The 9,988-nt window shown below is 39.7% G+C and overlaps 2 protein-coding genes across 4 annotated transcripts; one reads left to right on the top strand and one right to left on the bottom strand.

Moving 5' to 3' along the window:
• Window positions 1-2,127: 2,127 nt before the first annotated feature.
• Window positions 2,128-4,570, bottom strand: armc1l (armadillo repeat containing 1, like). The gene is made up of 7 exons (XM_028040240.1): window positions 4,452-4,570; window positions 3,885-4,063; window positions 3,475-3,566; window positions 3,159-3,342; window positions 2,966-3,082; window positions 2,775-2,849; window positions 2,128-2,701 (listed from the first exon to the last, which is right to left on the bottom strand). Exons 2-7 carry the CDS (start codon window positions 4,035-4,037, stop codon window positions 2,507-2,509), a joined length of 816 nt encoding a protein of 271 aa, XP_027896041.1. The 5' UTR covers window positions 4,038-4,063; window positions 4,452-4,570; the 3' UTR covers window positions 2,128-2,506.
• Window positions 4,571-4,626: 56 nt separating this feature from the next.
• Window positions 4,627-9,943, top strand: mtfr2 (mitochondrial fission regulator 2). Of its 3 annotated transcripts, none has more exons than XM_028040237.1 (8): window positions 4,627-4,767; window positions 5,621-5,794; window positions 5,920-6,024; window positions 6,385-6,509; window positions 7,229-7,443; window positions 7,518-7,833; window positions 8,860-9,043; window positions 9,125-9,943. In XM_028040237.1, exons 2-8 carry the CDS (start codon window positions 5,723-5,725, stop codon window positions 9,176-9,178), a joined length of 1,071 nt encoding a protein of 356 aa, XP_027896038.1. In that variant the 5' UTR covers window positions 4,627-4,767; window positions 5,621-5,722; the 3' UTR covers window positions 9,179-9,943. The 3 variants fall into 3 exon arrangements, with proteins under 3 accessions (XP_027896038.1, XP_027896039.1, XP_027896040.1); XM_028040238.1 differs by having other exon boundaries at window positions 4,636-4,767; window positions 5,672-5,794; XM_028040239.1 differs by having other exon boundaries at window positions 4,653-4,767; window positions 5,675-5,794.
• The last annotated feature ends 45 nt before the right edge of the window (window positions 9,944-9,988 follow it).

The following is a 9,988-nucleotide window of genomic DNA, read 5'->3' as shown; positions in this document are numbered from 1 at the left end:
AGGCCAAGCTCCAGTACAAACAGCAGATTGAGGAACATTTCATCAACAACAACCCCCGAAGCATGTGGAGAGGCATTAGAACCATAACGGACTACAAACACAGCACTCAGCTGACCAGCCGCGACCCCACCCTGCCTGACACCTTAAACAGTTTCTTTGCCCGCTTTGACACGGCGGGCAGCAGAGAAGCCGTACATCTACCCCAACTGGAAGAGCAGCACCAGCCCCTCGTCTTACAGAAGCATCAGGTGACGTCCACCCTGAGGAGGATCAACACCCACAAAGCTCCAGGACCGGACAAGGTGTCAGGCCAGACGCTGAAAACCTGCGCCGACCAGCTGGCAGGAGTGTTTCTGGACATTTTCAATCTGTCCCTGCAGCTCGCCATGGTTCCTGAGTGCCTCAAGTCTTCCACCATCATCCCTGTACCGAAGAAGAGGTCCATCACCAGCCTGAACGATTACCGGCCCGTCGCTCTGACCCCGGTGATCATGAAGTGCTTTGAGAGGATTCTTCTGAGGTACATCAGAGACTTCATCCCCACAAACCTGGACAGCCTTCAGTTCGCCTACAGAGCAAACCGGTCAACAGAGGATGCTGTCTCCATCACTCTGCACACAGCCCTGACCCATCTGCAGCATCCCAACACCTACGTCAGGATGCTATTTGTAGACTTCAGCTCAGCATTTAATACCGTCATCCCAGACAAGCTGGTGCTGAAGCTACTCGAGGTGGGGCTGCCCGCTTCACTGTGCCACTGGATCAGAGACTTCCTCACCAACAGGCCTCAGGTGGTGAGAATAAGTGGCTCAACATCGTCCCCACTGGTCCTCAACACAGGCACGCCGCAGGGCTGTGTGCTCAGCCCAGCTCTCTTCACCCTGTTTACACACGACTGCGTGGCCATCCACCCCACCAACACAGTCGTGAAGTACGCGGACGACACAACAGTAGTGGGTCTCATTTCAGACAACAACGAGACCCACTACAGAGAGGAGATTCTGCAGCTCACTCAGTGGTGTTCAGCCAACAACTTGGTGCTGAACACAGGGAAGACCAAGGAGGTCATTGTGGATTACAGAAGGTCCAGGAGGTCGGCTCACACTCCCCTTCTCATAGATGGAGAAGTGGTGGAACGTGTGGACAACATCAAGTTCCTGGGCCTCCACATCACGTCTGACTTCTCCTGGAACACAAACACCTCCCACCTGGTGAACAAAGCACAACAAAGGCTCTTCTTCCTCAGGAAACTGAGACGGGCTGGACTTTCCTCACGGCTGCTCGTGAACTTTTACAGGGCGATGATCGAGAGCATCCTCTGCCTCAACATGACTGTGTGGTATGGTAGCTGCACAGCACTGGAGAGGAAACAACTGACACGGGTGGTGAGAACAGCACAAGGCATTGTGGGATGCCCCCTCCCAGACCTGGACTCCATTTACACAGACCGGGTCAAGAAGAGAGCTGGATCCATAGCGATGGATTCCAGCCACCCAGGCCACAGACTGTTTGTGCCGCTGCCATCAGGCAAGCGGTACAGGAATATACGGACTACAACAAATAGACTGAGAAACAGTTTCTTCCCCACAGCCGTCAGAGCCATTACTCCCTGCCGCCCCCCCCTCCCACACATATCATAACCTTGCAGTCACACATACATATCCCCCACCCCCACACAGCCATATTGTTCTGCACTTTGCACTGTCACATCATCTGTACTTTGCCATAATTGGACCTGCTGCTACTTCTTTGGTGTGGTTGAGTGCCTTTAGTTCCTTTAGTTAATTTAGTTGTATATATTGTTATTATTATTGTGTGTTTGCTTATTTATACTGTATATATTTGACCTTTTGCACGGGAGCTGCAATGGAAATTTCGTTGAATTCTGTTCAATGACAATAAATGCTATCTATCTATCTATCTATAAAGATTTGAAAGCAAACAAATCCTTTAAGGACAGTGGATGGGAAGAGTTTTTTGAACCATTGTATTGCTGAAGTGTAAAATTATTACATCTCGATTTGTTGGAAAATGAAAAACTTTGGAACTGATTAAATATTCACTCTGGTTATCCTGGACAGACTTTCTTTTACTTCTTAGAGCAAAAGAGGCAATGCACACAAACAATACAGGCAATCGTTTGTACATTTATTTCAGCATAAACCAGTTCAAGTACGGTAGTTACAAACAGCAGGACAGTAAGATTAACATGAATGACATGTTGGGAGGTAAACGATGCCTAGAAAAGGCAAAAACAGAAATTGAAAAGTCCACATAAATGGAACATAAAAAAGAAAGACATACACAAGTTTACTTTCATTTAGCTTGAAAGATTTTTAGACAGGAAATCTGTACATGCACATAGCAATGATTTTGTAGTTGCTTGTTGAATGGTAGACTCAACAAAAACCCTCATATCAGCGATCATTGTAGCTTATATGAGGACTCTGTCTCAGCAGAGAGAAGAGGGAGTCTATCTGGACACTTTTAGGACAAAATCAGAGCTTCACCAGTAGAAGGTTTTTGTGAGGAAACTAGCAGCAGCATTCAGCCAGCTCCCATTGGAATCTTCTTTAGCTGCAGTGCGGGAAATTGCTTTGTCAACCTCCCTCTCTGGGCTCTCCTCTTCCTCTGGGAGGTAGTCTGGGATGTCTGCGTTTTGTGGCACCTGAGCGCCACAAGAGTTCAGAGGGACATAAACCTGAAGGCAGAGATATGAAATATTTTAAAAGTTCTGTCGGGATTCGCAGAAATTCTATCTGAATGATATTCACCTCCTCTCCGGCCTCGTTTTTCACCACTTGCTGAGCCGACAACACCTTAGTGGAAGCGATAGCTGTGGCCAGACTCTGACAGAAAATGCACAAGTTCAGACAAAATGCACCACTTTTTTCCCCTGGTTGGATCTGACAGACTTTATCAGGCACAAACCAGAACAAAATAATATTGAATGCCTTCTCTTTACCTCGGTGGGGAGGTCTGAACGGATGCGGACTGTACACCTCTTTGAGGCCATTTGAAAAGTGAAGCTGATCACTCCTTTGACTTTCAGAAGAGCCTCTTCACATAAGCCTCTTTGTTGCTTGAATGCAGCAAGAAAATGCAAGAGTAAACGAGATGAAGTATAAATCAGATTGTAAATAAGTTAGTAAACTTACAGTGCTGTCCAACCCCTGGATGTGTAATGTGACAGACTTAGCCTTGTTGTTGGTAGAATTGATAAAGAACTGGGGCTTCCTTCTTTTCTCCCTCTCTGGTGTGCGTGGTGCTGGATTAGCAGGTGCTCTGAGAATGCTATAAACCTCTTTAGCCAGAGCTGTGATATCAAGAGACAAGCCCTCCCTGTGTGAAAAAACATCACTTATATATACTGTATTGATAATCTACAATGGGTGATGCCATATTTTCCAGCATAAATGTATCACCTTTATGAAAATATATTATTGTCTTTTTAATATTGTCAGATTTTCTTACCTCCTGATAAGATTTTCCAAGCTTACCATCATACCCAGCTCAATCTTCATAATGGGTACATTGATAGGCAATTCAGCCAGATAACGAAGAGTCTGAGTACAAATAAATAAAAATAATTTTAAAAAAAAGATTATGCATTGTACATTTTTTTTTATTTCTTAGACAATAAAGACTGGGTTGTTCAATATGACTGACTGGTTTCCATTTTAAGAGTCAAAACAAATATAAATTATTGTGGTTCATATCTCAGAAGGACAGAATATATGATCACTTAATTATTGAGGTCAAACATATTGAGAACATTTATTACTTTCCAATACACATAGCACAAAAAAATCAAATGATATACACATTTTGATTATCTAAAAATATTTTAAGTGGATATCAATACTTTTGCAACATTTCTGTACCTGCAGGGTTGCAAACAACACTTCTGGATTCTGGTGGTCCAGGAAGAGAACCAGTCCTGGAAGACAACCTTGGTCCTGGACAATCACAGCTCGGTTCTGTGGTTCAGACGCCAGATCCCGGAGCTGACACACCACCGACAGTGCATCCATCATGTCTGAAAATCTGTCCAAACCTGAAACTGGATGATACATTCAATGATAATCCGGCCATTTTTGACGTCAAAAACCAAGTGGTAAGAGTTGTCTTGAAGCGCCTAAATCTCAAGTATGCGGCTTGTTTTAAAAGAAACAAGAGATAAATATAAACAGATAGTAACGTGTAACATTTATCGTTGGAAAAAGGGTTATTTGTAAAATATACATAAACGATCCGATCCTCTGCGTTCCATTATGGCAAGCTAACGACGCTATCTATTATCTTATGACACTGTTAGGAAACTATGCGACTTAAAATACGTTTCATTGATTATTCAGACTTTAAACAATGAACCTTCGCTAATTACATTCAACAAAGGTCCCCAAAATGTAACAGACGTTATTAAATGGAGCTTAAATACGTTTCCTTACCAAAGAGAAGAAGTAGCTCGTGCAGAAAAATACAAATTTGGTGGTTTTCCTCTCGCGACGTGCTATTGGTTGTCACACGGTGCCAAGCGTTTGTAAGTCGCTCTCTCCTATTGGATATTTGTCCCACTCCTCAATCTTCAGCCAATCAGGAAGGGTTTTGTTACTGCGGCATTATTTGACTTTACGGATGTTCTGCTTAAACGCGTGAGGAAACAAAGTGCCTTGTCTAAACTGGCTTAATTTCAATTTCGGTAAAGGATTGAGGAGATGCCTGACTATTAACATGTGGCTTCTGTGACTATAAGAAGAGTTGACGGTAAGTTCTTATGTTTTATACTTTTGAAACCTGATCTTCGCTGCGGCGTTCTCAGGTACTTACTTTTGATGACCTCTGCAGCTTTCCCCCATGCACTGCGGGACTGCAGTGCTCAGTCAGGACAATACTTATTTTCCCTTAAAGTTATCTGCTAGCTCTGATATCTGAAAATATCAGGGTTTGCAGCTGAATTTAAAAGAGGATGATTAAAGATCTGAAAGATTTCCTGACCATCAGTTTATGATGCATTCAGACGAATATTGTCCATTAACAATAAATGAGGTTGGTTGTGACCATGTTTTGGATTAAAATGGCACCTTCTTAAAGGGGTTTGCATTACCAGCTCTGCAGCGCTGCAGGTGAAATATTTGCCTTCTGTCCAGTTTTAAATCTGCTTCGTTGTCTCTCATGTAGTTCTGTTTTAATATTTTCTCATCATTGAAGAGAGTCCTGTCCTTCTTGCATAATACTGATTATACATACACACACACATATCAATCAGCATAAAAACATTGAAGCTTGACATTCTTTCTGAATTTATACAGTTGCCCATTCACATTATTATTGTTGTTTTTTTGTTTTTTTTTGCCCCTCCAAATGATTTTATGGATATTTTGTGTTGGATTGTTTTTTTTTTTTTCATGCCCCTATATATGTGTGCTAATATATGATATACAAGTTTTTAACCTTTTAAATAGACCATGGCACGCATTGACTGAATTTGTTGGATGAATGATTTGGATTGATCTGTTTTGTAAAAACGTGAGCTTATTCTGCATTAAAATGTCTGTCTTTGCGTTCTGGAATTTTATGTCATCAAATCTTAGTTGGGTGTGTTATGTGGTCATTTCAGGTGTAAGGTATGTGACTTCTCTTTGTGGTGGCCTCACACTTAATCCGTCAGCAGAAACAGAAGATTTGCAGTCATCAGCTGCAGCAGGAAAAAGTCCTTGCCATGTCTTTAGTAGAGGATATTCTTTATGTGCTGCGCATGGTCCTGGACTATTTTGGTGTACCTCCAGAAATGGTAAGCCTGCTGACGCCGCAGCCCTGTTGCAGCTCAACAACTGTAATATTTGTTATCTCTCTTCTCACCGCTGCATCACATTTAACTTCTGTTAAGTTTGTTTCTTACTTTCATCCTGACTGCAGCTTGTTCCTGTGTGGGACACTCAACTGTGCGGTCAGTATCGCAGCATTGTACGAATGATCGGCACGAATCTCCCACTGAAGCCCACTCCACGTGCCCATTTTCAGGTAATTAGAACATAAAGTTGTGTTTATCTCGAGATAATGACACAATCTTTGTTTTTCATAATAGCTTTTCTTAATTGATCCAGTAATTACTTTTCACACTGAGCACTGTAGAGCTGAGGTATTTGTTCATATATTTCCTATTGCACATTAATGGGTTTCTGTTTTAATTAATTAAGAATCCTTTTGGTCACAAGAAATGTTTTCTGTACCCTTATGTAGTCAAGTTATGTAGATTCCTACCATTTTCTGACATTTACTGACAAAGAAATCACACTTAAAATATTTAGAGTTGGATAAAAACCTAATACAATAATTATTTCCTCTCAGAATCTTAGCTATGTGACTTTTTTTTCATCTCAGATCCCGTTGATTACTTATAAGCCCCATGGATACATTGAGGTAGAAGCTGAAGCACCCGCCATACCAACGTTTGCAGATGTCATGTGGGTGTTTGACTACGAGGGGGAGAGCTTTGCCAGAACCAGGTACACAATGAATAAGATAAGATAAGATTTATTGTCATTGTCATCAACAGATTACAACGAGATTGAGATTTGCTCGACTCGAGTTAAGATGCAGGTTATGTGTATATACATAATATACAAAGATAAAGAAATAAATAGTACAAAATGAGAAATAAATAGACATCAGAAGATGTCTATTTATGACGATGCATCAGAAGATCAAATGCTTTTTTAAAAATCTATAATTGTTTATTTTTCCGTTTTTATATATTAGGAAAACACAAATTAAACTAGAAACTTATTTAGTGGTAGCTGGTAAAAAAAAAAAAAAAAAAGATAAACTAAAAAAAAAGCAATATGTGCTTAATTTTATGAGCTGCAGAGTTCAATAATTTCTATGACTGCAGTTGGTTATAAATCTAACTTTGAAAGCTCTCATTAATATTTTTAATTATTTATGATAAAAGGTAGATAATCATCAATTTTAAGGCTAATTTGTTTCTAGGAATTATGTTTCAGTTATCTGCTATAATCATACAACAAGGTTTGTTAAATATTTGACAAAAGAAAGACTAACAGTGCTCTGCTTATTAAGTTTAATAGTTCTGAATTATAATTAAAGCTTTATGAAGAGTGGCCACATGTTTACACAATGTATACACGCACATTAAAATGTATTTTAATAGCAGGATTAAAAGGAAAGTAATACACTTCTAATATTATTGTGTGTGATTTTTAAGGAACCATTTACCTCCAAAGAAAGATGGCATTTTTAGTCAAGACTTGATGAGATTTCCCAGGCTGGCTCAGAATCAAGCTGAGAGAAGAGGAGGAGGAGAGTGTGTGCGACAGAGGGCTGATCCTGAAGCCCTGCAGAAGATCACCCAACTGGAGAGTGAACTGCTCAAGCTTCGGGCTCAGATCGCTATGATTGTTACTGCAGCTCCATCCTCAGGTACATTTAAGATTTTTCTGCAAACCAAACACTCTAAAAATAATGATCTTAATGAACCTTTCCTTACTTTTTAGCTCTGACTGAGACCCAGAATGCTCCATTTTCACCTCTAATGTCCCCTGCTCCACTCCCGGCTCTCACCTCCACACCTCGTCATGCACCTCCCCCTCCTCCACCTCCTCCTCCATTGCCTCCTCCTTGCCAAAGCTCCTTCAGCGAGAAATCATCTGCGATGGATTTGATCAAACAGCGCAGGAACAACAACTCTAATAAGGGTCAGCTTCAAGCCCAGCACTCAGGGCTCAACAAAAACATGGAAAACAAACTGATTCCTTCGATGCTGGACGTTCTGAGGGATTTAAATCAAGTCAAACTGCGCTCAGTTCAGAGGTAAGATTTTGGTCAGTTCTCAAGGAGAGCTTTTGATGTTTATTGCAATTCAATAACTTTTGTTTTCTATGTTTCTCTTGTGGCATGATTGAGTTAAGTAAAACTTTATTACAATATATCATTTGGTGTCATATTTCAGAAGCAGAGTGATGGATGAATTTTTCACCTTTAAATTTGGCAGTGTCTAAAAAGAATAAAGGCAATTTTTGTGTAAAATTTTCAGAATTAAGATCTGTTGACTTGTGAATGAAAAATATTTGCACTTAAAATTAGATTTTGAGAAAAAAAACAATAGTAATTGATTTAAGGAATTCAATTTTATTTTCATTATACAAAGATCTAATCACTAATGATTAGATTAGAGATTAAATACCCCTGCTGACCCCCAAAAAATAGATGGAAAAAAACAGATTAACTAATTCTGCTCTACACACCTAATTGAATTGGGTAATTTTAAACTAAGCGAATGAATGTGCCAAATAATAAATCAATTGATTGAAGATCTAATCTTTCTGAAAGTTTCAAATAAACCAAAGAAAGGGATTATTGAACGAATTCTTAATTTTGTTTAATCTGTGAGGAAAAACTAAAGAGGGAAGTGGAACCGAGGTTCAGAACCACCTCTGATACGTCACCAGAAATCTTCTGACCTTTTCAAAGAAGTTTTCTTGGTTGGTTCTGTCTCTCTTTTTGCTGAGTAACAGAAGCTGTCTCATGCAGCAGCTAGAACTTTTGGGGCAGGAGTCGTTATGGGGACTTGTTCAGCCAATCAGAACTTGCGATAACCAAGTAATAAATTAATTATAAAAATGTAATAAATTGCATTATTTTTCCACAACACCTTCTTTAGATACCAGAGAAAAGTTGAGTTGATGTTCCACCAAAGGTATTTTAAAAGGACTTTGAGAAAACCAGTTCTTGAATTTGAAAGTTCCAATCTGAAGTATTTTCATGCAATACATTTCTTGATTAACTGTTGCAGAAAATTTGCTTTGTGGTAAACATTAGAGTCTGTTTTCTCTACAGATCACCAGGAGGCACTCCAGTCAGGAGGAGAAGCATTAAGTGTGATACTGCTTTGCTGAATGACCCCGCCGCTCTGATTGCTCTGGCACTAAAGAAAAAGTTTGCTCAGCACCGTCACAACACTTCCTCAGACAAGGAGAATTCACTGGAGCGCTCTCCATTTGGCAGCCCAGATACGCCTCCTGTATGTTTTCACAGTTACAACCCAAATTCCCTTTCCCTCACCGTCTGTCTCAGAAATATTAACCCCGTTCTTCTGTTGCAGGTTTCCCATCACGCTAGACGCAGTCAGGGTCGTCGCCATTTATTAACTGGTTAAGCTCATGCCACGTCACATGTGACCATCACTAAGGATGAACAAGCTTCTTAACAGATTTCTGCAGAAACTACTGAGTACGTCTTTTTAACTTTTCTTTTTTGAGAAGGAGTTCTCAATAACTGTTTGTCTCAATATGTCTTTTTTGTTGTTGTTGGTATGTGTTGGGATTGAGAACCTTTTCAAAACTGTTACTTTAAACAGAGGTTCAGATAATGCTTCTATTTTTGTACATGGATATTTTATTGTTTGTAAAAAAATAAATAAATAATGTGATCAAATACTGAAGCAGGCAGACTTTTGTCTACCTACCTTCACACTTATAGAAATCTTTGAGGAAAATCATGGAGATTAATATCCAGAAGTCTGTTCTATGCAATTTTTAAAGTTGTTTTTGTTTAAGTACATTTGCACTGTTTTACGTTAAATGTTTCCCGTTGCTTGTTTTTCCCTAAATACAGTTAAAATCTGTAAATTTTGTACATAGCAGCAGGTTGTCCCAGAGAAACATTGATCTATTGTCTTTAATAAAAACCTACTTTTTTTCTGCAAAAGCATTGTATATACAATATCATTATTTTTGCTGTGTTGTTGTCCTCTGTCATCCCTTTTGGAAAAGACAAAATCTTACAACATGGCATAAGAGGCAATTTTCTGTTCCCTTCTTTTCTGTTCATCATGCTCCTTTGTCAGAGATCGTTCTGCAATGACATTTCTGAAACTTCTCAGGGCCATTAAGAATTAAAAAATACTTCCACTTTGCATTTACCTTTTTGCTTTTTATTTGAAGAGTTTTTAATATATAAATGGAAA

Source organism: Xiphophorus couchianus, chromosome 15 (genome assembly GCF_001444195.1).
Source record: "Xiphophorus couchianus chromosome 15, X_couchianus-1.0, whole genome shotgun sequence".
NCBI classification, from domain to species: Eukaryota; Metazoa; Chordata; class Actinopteri; order Cyprinodontiformes; family Poeciliidae; genus Xiphophorus; species Xiphophorus couchianus.
Note: the sequence above shows the minus strand (reverse complement) of the source record. Positions and strands in the feature narration are given on the sequence as shown.

What these genes read in the sequence shown, in the direction of transcription:
- armc1l (XM_028040240.1), bottom strand. Translation starts at nt 4,037, where the DNA reads ATGATGGATGCACTGTCGGTGGTGTGTCAGCTCCGGGATCTGGCGTCT. An exon ending in TTGGAAAATCTTATCAGGAG is followed by an intron (nt 3,343 to 3,474) that starts GTAAGAAAATCT and finishes TTTTTCACACAG; the next exon opens with GGAGGGCTTGTCTCTTGATA. An exon ending in AAAACGAGGCCGGAGAGGAG is followed by an intron (nt 2,702 to 2,774) that starts GTGAATATCATT and finishes CTCTGCCTTCAG; the next exon opens with GTTTATGTCCCTCTGAACTC.
- mtfr2 (XM_028040237.1), top strand. Translation starts at nt 5,723, where the DNA reads ATGTCTTTAGTAGAGGATATTCTTTATGTGCTGCGCATGGTCCTGGAC. An exon ending in AAACTGCGCTCAGTTCAGAG is followed by an intron (nt 7,834 to 8,859) that starts GTAAGATTTTGG and finishes TTTTCTCTACAG; the next exon opens with ATCACCAGGAGGCACTCCAG. An exon ending in GCAGCCCAGATACGCCTCCT is followed by an intron (nt 9,044 to 9,124) that starts GTATGTTTTCAC and finishes CTTCTGTTGCAG; the next exon opens with GTTTCCCATCACGCTAGACG.